The sequence below is a fragment of the Siphateles boraxobius genome, unplaced genomic scaffold (genome assembly GCF_051911475.1).
Source record: "Siphateles boraxobius isolate OS27281-9 unplaced genomic scaffold, OSU_SipBor_1 86, whole genome shotgun sequence".
In the NCBI taxonomy this organism is placed as follows: Eukaryota; Metazoa; Chordata; class Actinopteri; order Cypriniformes; family Leuciscidae; genus Siphateles; species Siphateles boraxobius.
This window is the reverse complement of record NW_027509215.1, coordinates 10,587,701-10,608,111: the sequence shown is the minus strand read 5'-3', so window position 1 is coordinate 10,608,111 and position 20,411 is coordinate 10,587,701. Positions and strand designations below refer to the sequence as shown.

The 20,411-nt window shown below is 35.8% G+C and overlaps 1 protein-coding gene across 1 annotated transcript in view; it reads left to right on the top strand.

Moving 5' to 3' along the window:
* Positions 1–20,411, top strand: part of lingo3b (leucine rich repeat and Ig domain containing 3b) — a 59,063-nt gene that overhangs the window by 37,069 nt on the left and 1,583 nt on the right. Inside the window, exons 2-3 of the mRNA XM_077222151.1 lie at positions 16,428–16,932; positions 19,050–19,465. Coding sequence (XP_077078266.1) covers positions 16,456–16,932; positions 19,050–19,465 — 893 coding nt within the window. The 5' untranslated portion in view covers positions 16,428–16,455. The remainder of the gene's footprint in view (positions 1–16,427; positions 16,933–19,049; positions 19,466–20,411) is intronic.

The following is a 20,411-nucleotide window of genomic DNA, read 5'->3' as shown; positions in this document are numbered from 1 at the left end:
AGTCTAATGCCTGAACATCACGTCTGCTGTCCTCCATAATGCTCGTCGACTCTGTAGTGACGATAGTCAGAAACACGTTGCAAACTAATTGCGGTAACACTTTAAAATAAGGTTCATTAGTTAATCTAACATGAACTAACAATGTGCAATACATTTCTTACAGTATTTATTAATCTTTCTTAATGTTAAATCCAGCTGTTCATTGTTTGTTCATGTTAGTTCACGGTGCATTAACTAATGTTAACAAATAACCTTTGATTTTAATGACTTATTAGTAAATGTTTAAATTAATATTAACTAAGATTAATAAATGCTGCAGAAGTATTGTTCATTATTAGTATATGTTAACTAATGAACCTTATTTTAAAGTGTTACCGTGATTGCATTAATCTGCAAAGTAACGTTCTGCATTTGTCGTCTGATTCGGGCCGGGTCCGGTTCACATACGGGCACTGACAGCAGGAGGAGCAGTGGTCGTGAATCTGTTGATCAGAATGTTGATCGTTGTGTGTGTGTGTGTGTGTGTGTGTGTGTGTGTAGATACTGAGCGTCTGCTGTCCAGAATGATTGAGACTGAATTAATCCGTTCAAACTTGTTCTTGTGTTCACAAGCAGGAGTCCTGAGAGGAAAGATCTGAAATTTGGTTTGCTTGACTGAACCAATGAGGACGTGTGTGTGTGTGTGTGTGTGTGTGTGTGTGTGTGTGTGTGTGTGTGTGTGTGTGTGTGTGTGTGTGTGTGTGTGTGTGTGTGTGTGTGTGTGTGTGTCTGTCTGTCTGTCTGTCTGTCTGTGTGTCTGTGTCTCTGTGTGTGTATGTGTGTGTGTGTGTGTGTGTGAGAGAGAGAGTGTGTGTGTGTGTGCATTAGCAGTTTTCATTTTTTTGTAAAGTTTTTACAGCTGTAAAACTGAGACTCATGACGTGCGACACTGAAAAAAAACAGTGGTGTGAAGCATCAGCAAAAGATGTGGGTCTAATGCATGTACATCGAAAAACGATTACAAATAGCACAGATGGAATGTATAAATGCGTCCTGTACTGGATGAATGTGCATATATATATATATATATATATATATATATACACTGTATATACACATTCATACATACTTTTTGTAAGGGTTATTAAATGATTTACTTCTTAATGTCTTAATTTAAATTTAGGAGCTTTTTTCAACAAAAATTAATTTTGTTTTAATTATTCTGCATATCATTTATTTAATTTTAAATAATTCTATAAATGTTCTGCATATTGACAGTCCTAGTATGAACCTTTAATACTCTAAAATGAAAAGAGCTGTTTTTATATCGATATTTTTTGTTTTATATTTTTTAATCCAATTCCAAGGGTCTAGTTACATGTTTTTGGTCAGACACTCTTTGACACATTGGAAAGCTATGAAATGGAAAGATAATTACATTGTCTGTGAAATCTGGTTTGCCTGACTAAACCAAGGACACGTGTGTGTGTGTGTGTGTGCGTGTGTGTGTGTGTGTGTGTGTGTGTGTGTGTGTGTGTGTGTGTGTGTGTGTATGAAACTCTGCCCACTCTCTTCCCCTGCAGCCTAATATTCATGGTCAGGTCTCTAACGACATCATGTTCTCTTTGAAGTGTACTAACCTGCTGAGAGTCACTGAACACACACACACACACACTCACCTTGATCAAGGTGAGAAGGAGAGCTTGTTCTTTAAAGTCCTCATGAGAGATTACTAAAATGAGAACGATCTTTTGCTGGACGGCAGGTCTGAGGTCAGTCTCTACAGGATCACACAGTTTATACTGTATATTTGCTTCAAACTAAACTATAATATCTATATTATAATATTCTTTATTGCATGTAATGTTTTTTTGTCTGCTCTCCTTTATTACTTTATATTGGCTTGTGTGTTTTGAAGCTATATTCAGTGAACGATTCATAACATAACAACCAGTCAAGAGGTTTTATTATATTTTTTCGTAATATTGTTAAATATTATGACAATTTAAAATAACCGTTTTTATTATTTTAAATAATAATGCAATTATTTTAAATGCATTAAAAAATCTGTACACTGTACACACACACAAAAAAAGGTGTATAAAAATGCACAAATTTCATAAACAATGAGAAAGAAGCATCGAGGCGAGGTGTGTATCAGTGATCTCCTGTTAGTCGGAGTCCAGCTGTTCGGCTAAAGCTCAATTCAGTTCCTCATAAATATATATATATGATATTAGCGTCCCTGTTCCTCTTGTTTTCCGCCTGTAAATCTCCCGTTAATCCCAGTGTGTTCCTGCGAGGCGGGCTGGGTTAAACTGAAGTGTGTTCAGGTGTTATCTTCTCACAGCCAGATGCTGATGTGAACCTGCTGTGTGTAAATTGTTTATGAGGTCCCATCGTGATCTTCACAGCGGTGGAAAGGTTAGAGCAACTTTCTAAACTTTTGTTTTCACCTTGAAAGCTTGTTTATTTCTTCATTGCTGTTATAATGCAGGGAGAACAGAAAGTGTTTTAAAGCAAGAAGAAGTCACAAGGTCAAGCGTTTTACAGCAACAGTCTTTATAAGATAAAATACTAGGGGTGTAATAATGTTTCCCATCACAATATATCGCAATACGAATAGTTCACCCAAAATAAAAATTACTGTGCGTGAAAAGAGTTTTAGTGTCAGTTCTACATTAAACTACTATATATAATGTTGAATATAATGTATAATAATGCATTGGAGGAATATTTGTGTGTCCTGTTAATGCCAAATGTCTGATGTTACCAGTAATAAATGGTTTTCATTATTTTAAATATATTTAGTCAGTGAAAGAGTGCAGCGTATTCATCTAAAATAATTCTGTATTTTCAGCTTCTGATCATGAATATTGTTATTCTGGTGTCTCTATTGTCCTGCATTGGGTTTCCAGCACCGAGTCCAAACCTTTTCATTTACAGCCATAATGTAATATCAAATTTAGCATTTTAATCAACAGTTAATTTTTTGTTAACCTTTTATCATATGTCTTGGAGTATCGCAATAATATCGTATCGTGAGTTATCGAATCGTGAGGGTATCGTTACACCCTTATAAAACAGAATTACATAAATCCCAAAATGACCCAAATCGTAGTATGTTGAAATGAGTATTCCAGCGGTACCTGGATTGTCCGGTCGAGGATTAGATTAGAACTACTAGAAAGTGTTGAAAAACTATAAACATGGCGGAAGATATCAGAGATTAGCTCCGCCCACTCCCATGAAGCGATGAGTAAAATATTAATTAATATTAATATTTCACACGTTACAATGTAAAATTCTAGCTACCAGCCAAACGAACATACAGATTCCACTTACGCCTACAGCGCACACACACACACACACACACACACACACACACACACACTCTGATTATTACACACACACAGGGACGAGCAGCAGCACACAAACTAGCTAAATATTGAAAATAAAAGGATTACAATGTAAGACATTAATATTGTGTACATAAAGATATGGTGAAGTCCGGCTTGTCTCATAGATGGTTCGCTTTACCCTCACACACGCACACACATACATACACACACACACACACACACACACACACAGCTTTAACCTCACACACAGCTTTAACCTCGCGCACGAGCAGATCCGTTTGCTCGCTAGAGAAGCGTTCAGTTTTTCCGCTGTGGGCTTTAAAGGGAATGGGACACGAGACTCTGATTGGTTTATTGCACGTTACACTCAAAACAAACTCATTAAGAGAATAGAGACAAAACACCCTTTACTCATTAGGAGAATAGAGACAATCCTTTTAGACCATGCGCCGGGAGCGCCGACCATTTGTCCCGTCGTTAAACTAGCAAAAGTGGATTCGGACACGATCTAAGTGCAGCTGTACAACATACATATTTAGAAATAAGCTTAGATCCTTAAAATAGGGCCCACTGACTGCGTCAGGAATGAAATACTATATGCAAGTAGTGTGCAGTATGCAGAGGTGAACTGAAACGAAGTATACATTTTTTACTTTTTGAGTATCTGCACTTTACTTGAGTATTATTTTTCTGGAAACGTTTGCTCGCTAGAGAAGCGTTCAGTTTTTCTAAGAAAATTAATAGTTGAATGAAATCGTTTTTTTTTTTTGCATACAAAAAGTCTTTACAACTTGTAATGGAGTAATATTTGACCAGTAGTATCTGTACTTTCACTTTTCAAGGAAGTTGTGAACTTTGTTCACCTCTGGCAGTAAGTGAGTTATCTGTGTGTGTGGAATAGTGTGTTTACGATGCTACCTATGTAGACACTAAATCAGCTCACTAGATAGACAGCAGCTCGTTTCTCTTCACTTGCTCCCAGCGCTGAGAGGGTTAGTTTGAGTGATTCTGCGTTCACTAGGGGTTATTTGTCGTTCACTAGGGGTTATTTGCCATTCACTAGGGGTTATTTGTCTCCTTATATGTTCACTAGGGGTTATTTGTCTCCTTATATGTTCACTAGGGGTTATTTGTCTCTTTATTTGTTCACTAGGGGTTATTTGTCTCTTTATATGTTCACTAGGGGTTATTTGTTATTCACTAGGGGTTATTTGTCTCTTTATATGTTCACTAGGGGTTATTTGTTATTCACTAGGGGTTATTTGTCTCTTTATATGTTCACTAGGGGTTATTTGTTATTCACTAGGGGTTAGTTGTCTCCTTATATGTTCACTAGGGGTTAATTGTCTCTTTATATGTTCACTAGGGGTTATTTGTCTCTTTATATGTTCACTAGGGGTTATTTGTCGTTCACTAAGGGTTATTTGTTATTCACTAGGGGTTATTTGTCTCTTTATTTGTTCACTAGGGGTTATTTGTCGTTCACTAGGGGTTATTTGTCTCTTTATATGTTCACTAGGGGTTATTTGTCTCTTTATATGTTCACTAGGGGTTATTTGTCATTCACTAGGGGTTATTTGTCTCTTTATTTGTTCACTAGGGGTTGTTTGTCATTCACTAGGGGTTATTTGTCTCTTTATACGTTCACTATGTTCACTAGGAGTTATTTGTCGTTCACTAGGGGTTATTTGTCTCTTATACGTTCACTAGGGGTTATTTGTCTCTTTATACGTTCACTAAGAGTTATTTGTCGTTCACTAGGGGTTGTTTGTCATTCACTAGGGGTTATTTTGTCTCTTTATTTGTTCACTAGGGGTTGTTTGTCATTCACTAGGGGTTATTTGACATTCACTAGAGGGTTATTTGTCTCTTATACGTTCACTAGGGGTTAATTGTCTCTTTATATGTTCACTAGGAGTTATTTGTCGTTCACTAGGGGTTATTTGTCGTTCACTCGGGGTTATTTGTCTCTTTATACGTTCACTAGGGGTTATTTGTCTCTTTATACGTTCACTCGGGGTTATTTGTCTCTTTATATGTTCACTAGGAGTTATTTGTCGTTCACTAGGGGTTATTTGTCGTTCACTAGGGGTTATTTGTCTCTTTATACGTTCACTAGGGGATATTTGTCGTTCACTAGGGGTTATTTGTCGTTCACTAGGGGTTATTTGTCTCTTTATACGTTCACTGGGGGTTATTTGTCTGTTTAGTGAGCCACTCGGACGCTCACAGCCTCTCGACAGAGAGGAGCTTGTCACAATCCATTACATGGCCTCAGAAATTAGCCTGAGCTGTACCTGGAGATGTGTGTTTCCGTGCGTGGCGCGCGCACACACACACACACACACACACACACACACACACCGTTGTGTTAGACGGAGTCCGGATCTCGTCAGAATGCTGGAGAATTCCGAGCTGAATGATAATTATTTCAGTCTCAGTAGTGATGTTTGCAGTTTGTTTACGCCTGTCTCATGAAAAGTCCTCGCCTCTGTGTTTCGGTTGTTCTAGATTCTGTTTGCTTCCTCCCACTGAATGCTTGAGAAGAGCAGTTTTTGAGCTGTGTTCGTGGTGTTTATCTATTCATTCGTTTTATGTTGTAAAACTAACTACAGCTCAACATGGGGGAGATTTTGCAAATAATGTTTCATTTCCAACATCTTTGACATGAGCTGTAAAGCGCAGCATGATTAAATTGTTTCAAAGAGAAAATTATCTAAATGAGAAATGAGTGATTGGTTACAATTATTGTTTCTGTTGATTAATAAGCACTGTCCATACATGAAGACATATATCCACACATAATTCAATACATCCATCCATACACCCACACATACATCCAAACATCCATCCATACATGCATGCATACATACGTACATACATACATAGATGCATCCATCCTTCTATACATACATACAACACATACATCAATACACACATACATGCATTCATTCATACATGCATGCATGCATACATAAATACACCCATACATGCATGCATACATACATACTGTATTTACATACATGCATCCATCCTTCTATACATACATACATACATACATCAATACACACATACATGCATTCATTCATACATGCATGCATGCATACATAAATACACCCATACATGCATGCATACATACATACTGTATATACATACATGCATCCATCCTTCTATACATACATACATACATACATCAATACACACATACATGCATGCATTCATACGTACATACATACATAGATGCATCCATCCTTCTATACATACATACGTACATACATCAATACACACATACATGCATTCATTCATACATGCATGCATGCATACATACATACACCCATACATGCATGCATACATACATACTGTATTTACATACATACATACATACATGCATCCACACATACATACATACATACATACTGTATATACATACATGCATCCATCCTTCTATACATACATACATACATCAATACACACATACATGCATACATACATACACCCATACATGCATTCATACATGCATACATACATACTGTATTTACATACATACATACATGCATCCACACATACATACATACATACTGTATATACATACATGCATCCATCCTTCTATACATACATACATACATTCATACATACATCAATACACACATACATGCATACATACATACACCCATACATGCATTCATACATGCATACATACATACTGTGTACACATACATGCATCCGTACATGCATACATGCATCCATCCTTCTATACATACATACATACATCAATACACACATACATGCATACATACATACTGTATATACATACATGCATCCATCCTTCTATACATACATACATACATACATCAATACACACATACATGCATACATACATACACCCATATATGCATTCATACATGCATACATACATACTGTATATACATACATGCATCCGTACATGCATACATGCATCCATCCTTCTATACATACATATAATACATACATCAATACACACATACATGCATTTATACATGCATACACCCATACATTAAAATTTAATTAAATTAAAAAAATATATACATATATACAAAAAAATTTACCAAAAAAAAGTTTAATGAATTAATATAAAATATATCCGCTGTTTTAAAATCAGATTTTTGAGCCCAGTTATGTTTTGTAATTCTCTGTTTTGTATGTTGTAGCGCTGACGCAGGATTTCAAACGCCTCTCGCTGCCGTTCTCACAGCTCAATCTTTTTCTGGTTCCGTTGGCATCTCGTATATCTCGCTCCATTTATAGTGGGGGTGATCGCACACACTCTCTCTCTCTCTCTTGTGGTTGTGATGGGTTACGGGCCCCGGGGCCGCGGGTGACAGCGTGCTGACCCTCCTCATAAATCACAGAGCATGAAACAGACTCGCGGCGAAACACGCTGTCCTTCGCTGAAACACTCGCTGGCCTCACACGCCTGAGGAAGATGCTCATCTTTTTCTTATAAATTCAGTTAAACTACTCACTCTAATGTAGTTTAAACTCATATTTATGAGCAGCTTAGTGTGGATCATAACAGTTGTTCATAATCTTCTGAAATCTTTTCTGTAAAAAAATAAATAAACACCTTTTAAACACAGCTCTTAAAATTTAATTCATGCTTGTATCAGAGATTATAGTGGCATTTAGCTAAAAATTAAAAAGATGTCTGTCAGGTAATGGTAATAACACACTGTGTACTGTATAAATGTGAATTTTTATTATATTTAAAAATATATATATTTATTTTATTTTATTTATTTATTTTGTATTACTTTTAAATTATATTTTATTTTTAAATAACTGTTTTTGTATTATTTTATTTTTATTTATAGTTTGTATTATTTTATTTTTATTTATTTTCATTATGAAGTATCACACACTAGATGTCACTCATTTGACCTTTGACCCCACTCCCTCAATCATCATGACACCAAAAGTCCTTCAAACGTCCAGAAAACTCAAACATTCAGTTCCATTCTAGTCCAATTTTAAATTCAGTTAGTGTTTCAAACTTTAATGAAGGTTTTGACCGATATTTGAATAGGAATCAGGTTTCTTCTTATCTCCTCTATTACCATAAATGAAATTAGGCCAGTCTACGAAAGCACATCCCTGCTGGCCGTAGTGAATTGCATTAGTTCTGATGCTCTGAGAGTGTGTTTGGATTTATTATGAATGAGTCTCTTAATTAGTATCCTGAACCGTGTGTGTTTTCTGCCTCGTCGTAGGAAAGGCTCTCGTAAACACGTTCGCCGGGGCTTTTAGACTCACACAAACAGCCAAAGCGGCTCCATGTGAAGGACCACGAGTGCCAGTCGCGCTATTATTAGGAGCTTCAGAAAACATTCTCTCTGCCGCCTCGCTAAACTGAAGGACAGTCACTGAAACTTACACACGTCAGAGATGTTTGAATGTGCCTGATGATGATGACAGATTGAAAGAGCTAAAGAGATATTTTTCTCAAAATTGCATGTTTAGTCTCAGAACTGTGAGATATAAACTCGCAATTCTGAGAAAAGATGTCAGATATAAACTCGCAATTGCAATAAAAAAGTCAGAATTGTGAGAAAAAAAGTCAGAATTGCACATTTATTTCTCGCAATTGTGAGTTTATATCTCGCAATTCTGACTTTATATATGAAGAGTTCAGATGCAAAAGCCTCTAAGTGCAATTTGAAATTTTCTTCTAGAATGATAATTTTTATCAGGCTTGTAAATTTAAGTTCAGTAATTTCACTTAAAGGACAATTAATAGGTAGTATTCATTGCCATTTAAGTGGAATTACTGAACTTAAATATTCAAGCATACAAGTATATATATATATATGTATATGTGAACCGAAACCCTGGTTTCACGAAACTTCCAGCACGTCAGATATGTTTTAACGTGCCTGATGATGATGATGATGATATGATGACAGATGAAAGAGCTAAAGAGATATTTTTCTCAGAATTGCATGTTTAGTCAGAACTGTGAGGAATAAACTCGCAATTCTGACTTTTTTCTCACAATTGCAAGTTTATATCTGACATCTTTTCTCAGATTTGCGAGTTTATATCTCAGTTCTGACTTTATATCTCACAATTCTGAGATAAAAAGTCGCAATTATCTTTTAAAACGTTTTATTCTGTGGCGGAAACAAGCTTCTATAGTATAGGCGTCAAATAACATAGAACAATATTTTTTAGAATGTTTTCAAATATTTTTTTTGTCTGAAAGTATAAGAAACATTTTTTTTAGGCGCTGGTGTTCATTTCTATTAAGGTTTGCACTATTATTTCCTTCAGCTGAGACACTTCAGTTGCACACTGTTCAACATGATGGTTTTGAATTGATTGAAATATGATTGAAATCACTTCAAAAAAAGAAAATACAGTAAAGTGCAACATCTGCAGCGCAAGTCTGTAATTGTGTGTTTGGGATGTGGATTTCAATGGTGAGACTTTTGTTTTTGTAATCAGGCTCTCAAAATCATAAAAAAACTTTACCGGCCAATATAACAGTTATCGGCTTTCAAATATAATAATTTAACGGTTATCGGTAGCAGCCATAACTTTCAAATCGGTGCATCCCTAGTTTGCACTATATTGTCCGTCAGGTAATAAAATAACACACTGAAATGTGTTTACTTATACTAATAGTACTTTTAATTTATTATATTATTGAATATAACTTATATAACTTATAATAAAAATATTATTTCTTTTGTATTTTATTTTTACATTTGTTTTTCATTTTATTTTATTATTATTTTAAGTTATTTTAATTTTATTTTTATATGTTTTTAATTTGAAATTTTTAACATTTTGACCCCTTTTTTCCCCAAAAATCAATTTGACGTTTTTTTTGTTTTTTAGTTTGTCTGAATATAACATATATAAATGTTATTAACATATAATGTTAGTAAAAAAAAAAAACTGAATATAAAATAGTTTTATTAAGATTTCTGTTAAGGTTTGCACCATTTTGTTTTTTAAATATTCCTGTGGTGTGACTTATGAATAGGTTTTATTTTTTCATATTTAAAATATTCATGTGACACATTTAAATGTACAAATATACTATATAGTCTAAAAGTTAATATAAAGTCATGAAAAGAATAGATGTGTTATTTTCAATTAACATGTATTTAATTCTAGAACTTGCTGTGTGGTTGCTAAGATGCTGTTGGCATGTTGCTAAGGAGTTGCTAGGGAGTTCTGGGTCGCCACAAGGGTGTTGCTATGTGCTTTTGGGCATTGATAAAGATGTTCTGTGTGATTTGACAGGTTATTTTTCACCCCTTTTATTGTCCGCCAACTGAAAATCATCCAATCGATTGGTAGTTTAGCACCGTGACATCATGTGATCTGTTTTAAAAGCCCAGACTGTCGGCATGTTTGTTGTTTATTACTAAAGTGAAATCTTCTACAGGCCGGCTGACTCTGGCTGACGCCCCCGTGCTGGATGTCAGTGAACTTGCATTTTCTCTTTTAATATCAGAATGTTAGTACTTGATGGCATTAGCATTACACACACAGTTTGATGCTCCTCCTATAAATCAAAGCGCTGATACACAATAAATCGAGGCCTGTGTTTTGCTGCCGACGCTTCACATCCTCCCACACGCGTGTCTAATGCCCGCTGACTAACAACATGCATTTGTGTCATTGATAAAAGCACCATCAAATGCTGTGCGTGTGCATGCTAGTCTGACAGATCTCTCTTTATTAGACTGCATTGATTTCATACCTGTCAAGTTTTGGATTTGAAAATAAGGGAAATTTTCCGTCTCCACCGCGAGCAGTCCCACCACCCCAACCAAGCTCCAGTCACGTTATCCCTTACATTTTAAGACAAGTGTTATAGCTTAAATTAAAACACAAAAGGGTATATATGAAGAGCATTTATTTTAAAGGCTTATTTGCATATTTTCTGTTCATTTAACATTGCTTGTCTCTACATTTACATTTTATTTTCATTCCACACATTCTTTTCATTTCATATTGCTTTTCTTTACTCTTTTAGTGAGTTATTGTTCAAATTTGTTGCAGACTTTGCATTCTTTAACCTGTTACCCAAACTGAAGCAGATAGCCATAAACACTATGTGTATATATTTATAGTTCATAAACACTTTGCACTAAAATCACAAGTATGATCTCATTTGAAAGCTGAAACCTGGGAGTTTATTGTAAATGTAGAATTAATTATTGTCATAATGAAAAAATAGTTATTAATAGCTACAAAGTTTTGTAAAGTTATTAGAAATGTATTCTGTATGAAACATCTTCAAAGTTTCTGAGAATACAATAGTGGTCAAATACTGAAACTTGAGTGTTATATCTTTTTAATGATGTATAGTTTGTCAAGGTAATAACATTAAATCTGATAGTAACTTTGAACTATTTAAACAAAAACAAAAAAACGCTTCAGTGCGTCGGCGCACTGGCACCGGTTAACATGTTTTAAGATGCTAAAGTCGCAGTTACAAAACGCGTGACTGTCCCCTACCCTGCTCCTCTTCAGAAAAGTACATTCGCTGTCCCATTGATCGCGGTAATTACATGAGGGTTTTGGTTTTGTGGCAGGAGTGCCTTCCGTCTCTGTCGTAGCGTCCATCATCCGTCTCCAATTTTTTTTCTTTTTTCCCCCCCGCGTTGTCACTCATCATCTGACCTCACACACACACTAACCTCGCGACAACTGCCACCTACAGTACCCACAGTACCTCAGGTACAGTACCTGTAATAGGCTACTGCAGGTGGCAGTTATCGCGTGGCTAGTGACAGAGCTCAGATTGGAAATGTTTTTTGTTTTTTTTAATCCGCCCGGGCCATTATTATTATATTCTAATAGCGCAGGTTAAAATACGGGAGATTTACGGGAAAATACTAATACGGGAGGACTTTCCCGGCCAAAACGGGATACTTGACAGGTATGTGATTTCGAGTATAATAGTAGAAAGCGTAAAATAAAAAGCAGTATAGTATCCCACAATGCAAAAGATTTTTGACATTCTATTCCAGTGTGACAAATGAATCATGAGTAATAATAACAGCGATATTTCCTTCTGTTGAATTTATTTGCTTGAAAAAAAAAATGAATCAAATAAATGGATGGAATTATACATGCAACAATGTGGCTCAGAAAAATAATCTGAATAAATGTATTGTTTTAATCATAAACTCACTTCATTTTTATACATTTTTCAGAAAGCAAGAATTAATATCTTCAGGCATTTTGCACAAGTAAATGTCTTGATTTAAAAATGTTTGGATGTTTGTACTGGAAAACAAGCCAGAAACACTGAGTAGTAAAATGCAGTTGTAAAATACGTGAGTTATTAAATTTGCTGAAAGCACTGTTGAGCACTTTAATTATGTTGATAAAATAAAGATCTTTCATTATTTGAATTTAATTCACATATTATTTATTATGACATCACTTTAGTTGGTTCCAGAAGTAAAAATTCTCTCTATATGGAAATTGATTTTTCACGATAACTTATAAACATTTAAAATCAGCATTACTGTGAGCTACGAGGCTATTAATCGATAGTATTTGCCTCTGTTGAAGCCATCAGCTGGCGTAATTTTAACGTAAGTTTTATAATAATTTTGTTTAACAGTTGAATTCGTGGTCAAAACTACATATGCGGTACAGAAATACCACCATCAGAGAGTCGAAACAAGCAAAACGCATCAAAAGACCTCTGTAAGTAACTCAAGTAATCAAGTTCTCCTTACGCTCTCAAAATATTGAAATATTTCGATATATATGCATATTTTGCAATAAACTTATAGGGCCCTATCATACACCCGGCGCAATGCGCCCATGAGCTGCTGGTCTGAAAACGAGGTGTGTTCAGGAGATATTTCAGGCGCGTTGCTATTTTGAGGAACTGAAATAGACTGACACATTTTTTTTTTTGGTATTTAAAGAGCGCGTTAGTAATATGCGCCTATAGGCGGGTCCACAACACGCGTACTTTGTCCCGTAGATGCTCTACTTGCTTTAACCTTGCACTAGAGCAGATCCGTTTGCTCGCTAGAGAAGCGTTCAGTTTTTCTAGGGGTTTCACAACTACTGATTTCTGCTAGTCAATTTCTTTTCAAAACAATACTCGAGTTACTTGACTACTCGTGGTTCATGCTACTGTAAATGAAAAGACATGAAATAGTTCTTATCAATGAATATTTATTAATTCATAGCCTAATGCAACAATTACATAAGTAAACTCTTAAAACATAATTATGACATTACATATTTTAATTTTCATGTAACAGAGTAAACTGGCTTTTAAAGGGAATGGGAGACGAGACTCTTATTGGTTTATTGCACGTTACACCCAAAACACACCCTTTATTCAATAAGAGAATAGGACGACCCTTTTGGACCATGCGCCGGGAGCGCCGACCATTTGTCCCGTCGTTAAACTACCAAAAGTGGATTCGGTCGCGCACTAAGTGCAGCTTTAGACTATGCACTTAGATCGTTAAAATAGGGCCCTAAATATATTACATACAGTGTATATAAATATTATTTTATCTTTATGCTGTGGATATACAAACCGTAAGACAGAAAACAACGAGCGGCGCTGAAAAGGGGCGGAGCTACAAATACCTTATGTAGCCCCGCCCCTTTTCAGCGCTGTTCTTGTTGTCTTTTGTCTTCCAGTTTTGTATTTCCACAGCGATCTTACATATTTATAAATATCTTTCCGTTTTAAAATCTCCTCGGTCTACTGACATTTAACTTTACAATAAGTAAATCCACTTCTCAAGCTAATTACTCTTCGACAGCGATGCCATAGAAATATACAGAGCGACCGCTAAAACGCAAACTCAAAGACAATATTGTAAAGATGCTGTGCGCTTGTTTTTCTTGTGCATAAACTCTATAAGTGCATCAGATGGAGGTTTAAAGTGATTCTCCGGTCCTTCCAGACCCACACAGTGTTTGACTCGGCCAGCGTGAAGATTAGACAGACTTGGCTGAAATCTTCTCTTCTATATCCAAGCGCAGTGGCTCCTCGCCCAGAGACTCGACCTTTTAACTGCGTGCCAGAGCAAGAAAAACCAGAAAAACAAACAGCAGCCGTGTAATTTATGAGCGCTCGCTCCCACTGATGCCAAATAACCTGATTAAATCTGCTCCGTTACAGCCAGGTGATATATTTACCCAACCAATCTGGAATTTGTCTCACTTACGAACAAAATCAATCAAGAAAAGAGTGAAAAAAGAAGTCAAGAGGAGGAGATGAGACATTGAGGGATAGGACTTTCAGTTTTCAGTTTGCACACTAATAACTGCACAAGAAACATGTTGTTTATCTATTGTATTAGATTCTGAATGACTCAATTAATACTCATTGCAGTTCATTTGCCTCCTACGCTGAAATTGCTAGTGCATTTCACAAACCAATACAAAAGAAGAAAATGACACATTGAATTAAGACGTAGAAGTACAGTATTTTCATGTATGTGTCATGTTGTGATAAAGATCAGTTTGATGTTTTCAGTGGCGTTTTTCAGCCTGGCATTAGCGTTATATAACTGTCCGAGAGCGATTCATCAACAGCCTGTCCTATTATCAGCACTGAGCTGAACATGTGAGGATGATAAACTGTATTAGTATACGCTGTTGGTTTTTGCAGTCAATCGCATCGGTTGTCTCTTACGTGGAGACAAAAAACTGCTGGACGCCGAATATTAACCTTTTTTATGTAATCAAGGTTGTGCATAATCATCCACTCTCATTCATTTAGGATTTTTTATGGGCATTTCCGGGATTTTTTAGGCACATTCTCCTCCAGTCTGCTGCGATTACGTGATCTGATTAATGAACGAGTGCAATGAGCTGAGAAATTAGCATGTCATATGAAAGCAGGTGAAAGAATTTATGCACTTAAAAATGTCTGAATGTCATTTGCTTTCATGTTTTATTGTCTAATGCATATGTTATTTATTGCATAGAAAGATGCACGAACACACTCTACATGCAAAATGCTGAGGTTTATAGAGCGTGAAATGCTAAAATAACAGATCTAGTGTTGAAGATGAAGACAGTATTGGGTTTGTTTGTGGTTAGTGGATGATGTTGATAGTGAATGAGATTCTGCCTTGAGGACAAAAACACCAGCTGATTCAAACATGAGAAATGTGAATTTGTGAATTTCACTCACTACCAGTCAAAGGTTTAGAATCTTTATGATTGGATATATTTGATCAAAAATACAGTAAAAATTGTGAAATATTATTGTAATGTAAATCAGCTGTTTTCTATGTGGATATATAGTAAAGTGTAATTTAATCCTGTGATCAAAAGCTGAATTTTCAGCATCATTACTCCAGTCTTCAGTATAATATGATGATTTGATGCACAATTATTATTATTATTATTATTATTATCATCATCAATTTTGAGGACAGTTTAAACCAAAGGTTAGTGTAAGTGAAAGAAAATTAAGAAATAAAAAAATGTATTCAGAAAAGATGTTTTAAATTGATCATTAATAACAGTAAATACATTTATTATGTTACAAATGATTCTATTTCAAATAAATGCCTTTCTATTCATCAAAGAATCCTGAAAAATAAAATGTATCGCCGTTTCAGCAGTTTTCAACATTGATAATAATCACAAATGTTTCTTGAGCATGAAATCATCATATTATAGTGATTTCTGAAGGATCATGTGACACTGAAGACTGGAGTAATGATGCTGAAAATTCAGTTTTGATCACAGGAATAAATTACACTTGGCATACAAATTCACATTTCTCATGTTTGAATCAGCTGGTGTTTTTCTCCTCAAGGCAGAATCTCATTCCCTATCAACATCATCCACTAACCACAAACAAATTTTTACATTGTAATAATATTTCATAATTTTTACTGTATTTTTACTGTAGCAGAAGAGATTTTCAAATAACATTAAAGTTATTCCAAAGTCTTGTTTCTTCAGCAGATACAAGAGCTCCTGACTTTGCTTTGAGATCGATAGCATCTATAGTAAAAATTGCACTTGTATAAGGATGTATAGTAAAAGTACCTGGCCTAATCCCCTCTCTGTTGTCCCTCACAGGTGTGTAGCGTGACGTGGAGGGAGGCTCATGGCTTCCTCATGGGGCCGGGGCCGGCTGTGGTGTCTGGGTCTGATTCTGGCCCTCACGTCCCCTAACCCCTGCTTGGGTTGCCCTCCTCGCTGTGACTGCGCGCCTCAGCTACGCTCCGTGTCCTGCCAGCGCAAACGCTTATCCGGCGTTCCCGAGGGCATCCCGACAGAGACCAGGCTCCTGGATTTAAGCCGGAACCGTTTGCGCTGGGTCGCGCCGGGAGATCTGGCTCCGTATCCGCGCCTGGAAGATGTGGATCTCAGTGAGAATCTCATCACGACGCTGGAGCCCAACGCCTTCGCTAGTCTTCAGGCCCTGCGCACGCTGAGACTCAGAGGAAACCAGCTGAAGCTCGTGCCCATGGGAGCGTTCGCACGACTCGCTAACCTCACCGCACTGGACCTGAGTGAGAACAAGATCGTCATCCTGCTGGACTACACCTTCCAGGATCTGCGTAGTCTCAAACATTTAGAGGTTAGTGTGTGCAATACGGTCTTTTTTGGCTTGTTTAGTTGGGGACATTTAACATTTAAAGGTGCAGTGTGTAATATTTAGGAGGATCTGTTGACAGAAATGCAATATCATAAACATAACTATGTTTCCAGTGGTGTATAAAGACCTTCCTTAATGAAGCATTATGTGTTTATTAGCTTAGAATGAGCCGTTTCTACACACACCGCGGGTCCGCTTACATCCACGTTCCTACGGTGGCCCTGAACGGACAAACGCGTTTCGTCACTATGTTGTTCTTCGTGCGAAGAAGCTGCTAAAGTCAGCAAATAAAACACTGACACAGTGATGAACAAGTAACAATAATATTCACAATAACATATAGTTTTACTGAATAATCAAGTAAACCTAATTTCTTCATTTATCTTTGTAAAGAAACCTTATTGCTGAACTGGCTAATCTCTGCTGTCTCACCCGACGACATCACTTCCTGTCGGCCACCGTAACTTCTGTTGAGTGCAATTCACAACCTCACCACTAGATGCGCTGAAAATTACACACTGCACCTTTAATATTCAACAATATTATTGATCTGCCTGCATTAACACCATTATATGAGAACTGAACTGAGCTGGACGATGACACCACAGTTTTCTCCAGAGCAGCTATATATTTATATATATATATATATATATAAATAAACTAAATTAATAACGTTTTTACAACAAAAACAACTTAAGCTGGACTGTGATGCTATTCTCTTCTAGAAACAAACTTTGTTGCATTATTTTCCTGTTATCTCTGTAAAGCTGCTTTGAAACACTCTGTATTGTAAAAAGCGCTATAGAAATAAAGGTGATGAGTTGCCTTAGTCCCTTAAAGAAAAGTCTGTTCCCTTTGCGGCCAGCTGTTTATAGTCCTAGGACAGGACAGGACCAAACAGGGAACTGATTAAATTATAACTAAAAGGATAAATACATGAAGCTGCACAATTGTGATTATCAAATCAAATGCTGCAATTTAATTAAACAAGAATTAATATAGTCCTTTACACACGAGCAGCTCCTGATCTGGTGTTTTCAGTGTCTCTGTTAAGTGCTTTGAACAAGAATTTATGTGAATGATTAAAGACATTAATATTAATATTGTAACTTGTAGTGTAAAGTTATTTATTATTTTATTATTCTTTGTTAATATTTTATATTTGTATTATATTGATCAGATTTATTTATATAATGCAATATATAACTAAATAAGTTCAATTACACACAAACACACACACACACATATATATGTGTGTGTGTGTGTGTGTGTGTGTGTGTGTGTGCGTGCGTGCGTGCGTGTGTGTGTGTGTGTGTGTGTGTGAAATAATAGATTTATTTATTTATCTATCCATCTTTCCAGGCTAATCCAGATATTGTGCATGCGTTCACAATTTTTTTTTTTTTAATTTAAATAAATTGAAATTAAAAGCATATTTATTTATTTACAAACTAATGCAGATGTTGTGCATGTATTTACATAAAATTACAAAAAAATACTAAAATAAAAATGAAATTGAAAGCATATTTATTTGTTTGTTTTTTCCAAGCTCATCCAGATGTTGTGCATGCATTCATAACAAAATTACTAAACATTTATTTATTTATTTCCAAGCTACTCCAGAGATGTTGTGCATGTATTCCCAAAAAAATTACGAAAAAATATTTATTAATTTCCTAACTAATCCAGATGTTGAGCATGTATTTACAAAAAACTAAAATTTAACTCAAATGAAATTGAAAGCACATTTATTTATTTATTTATTTCCAAATTAATCCAGATGTTGTTCATGTATTTACAGAACATTTAAAAAATAACTCAAATAAAAATTTAATTTGTTTGTTTGTTTGTTTTTATTTTCAAAATAATCCAGAAGTTGTGCATGCATTCACAACAAAATTACTAAAATGTATTTATTTGTTTATTTATTTCCAAGCTAATACAAATATTGTGCATGTGTTCTGGAGAAAAACACAAGCATTGGCTCTATCAAATATCATTGGTTTTTCTACCCGAAAGACTATTAGGCTTCATGTCCTTTTACCTAATAAAAGCTCTTTAATTGCAGTGGTAATAACGATTCTGTCTTTGTTTTCCAGGTGGGGGACAATGACCTGGTCTACATCTCTCATAAGGCTTTCTCAGGACTGATAGGTCTGGAAGATCTGACCATCGAGAGGTGCAACCTGACGTCCTTATCGGGCCAGACTCTGTCGTACCTGCGAAACCTCGTGACCCTTCGACTACGCCACCTCAGCATCTCCGCTCTCGAGGACCAGAACTTCCGCAAGCTTTCTGCACTGAGAGGTCTCGAGATCGACAGCTGGCCCTACCTGGAGTACATCTCTCCTCTGAGCTTCCAGGGTCTCAATCTCTCCTGGCTCTTCATCACCAACACCAACATCACATCAGTCCCGTCAGCGTCCTTCCGAAACCTGGCCTACCTGACGTCTCTCAACCTGTCCTACAATCCCATCTCCGTGCTCGAGTCCTGGGCCTTTCGAGACCTCATCAGGCTGGTGGAAATATTTTATGCTTGTTTACCATGTGACCATTAACTTACATCAGGGAAACCATGAATTTTACGTCTAAATAATCGGTTCCCTAAACATGCTAGTACAGCTTCATCTGCTGAAATGAGGAAAGACTGAAACTGTCTACATGCGTGTAAATAATGATAACAAACTGTATTTGCTGTATATTTATACATTTAGAAGATGCTTTTATTCAAAGTGATTTACAAAAAGAGGACCAAAAGCAATTTGTTAACAATATTTGTGCCAATAATATTTGTAATATACAATACCAGGTTTATTTGACAATACAATTTTGTATTTTATTTATATATATATATATATATATATATATATATATATATATATATAAACAGAATTATATAAATATATATAATACTTAATACTATATATATATATATATACACATATATATATATATATATATATATAATTTTAAATATAATATAAAATTAATTTGAATTGTTCATTCCACGTCATTTTGCAAAAAAAAAAAACACTTTAAAGGGATAGTTCACCCAAAAATGTAAATTCTGTCAGTAATTACTCTCCTTCATGTTGTTCAACCCCGTAAGACCTTCGTTCATCTTCAGAACACGAATTAAGATATTTGTGATTAAATCTGAGAGCTGGATCACTCCTCCATAGGCTTCTAAGGGATTGAAACTTGTTCCCCGAAAAGTTATTAAAGACATCGTTAAAATAGTCCAAGTGACTACAGTGGCTCAATCTTAAGTTTATTAAACGACGAGAATACTTTTTGTGCGCAAAAAAACAAAAATAACGACTTTATTTCAACTATTCATGTCCTTCTCTGTGGGCCTCGAGTGAGTTCACTAGTGTAACAGCGCAGCGCTTCTGTGTTGTACGTCACACGCATCATCACACACATGACCAGCGTCGGCCAATAGTGAGCCTGTGTGTGAC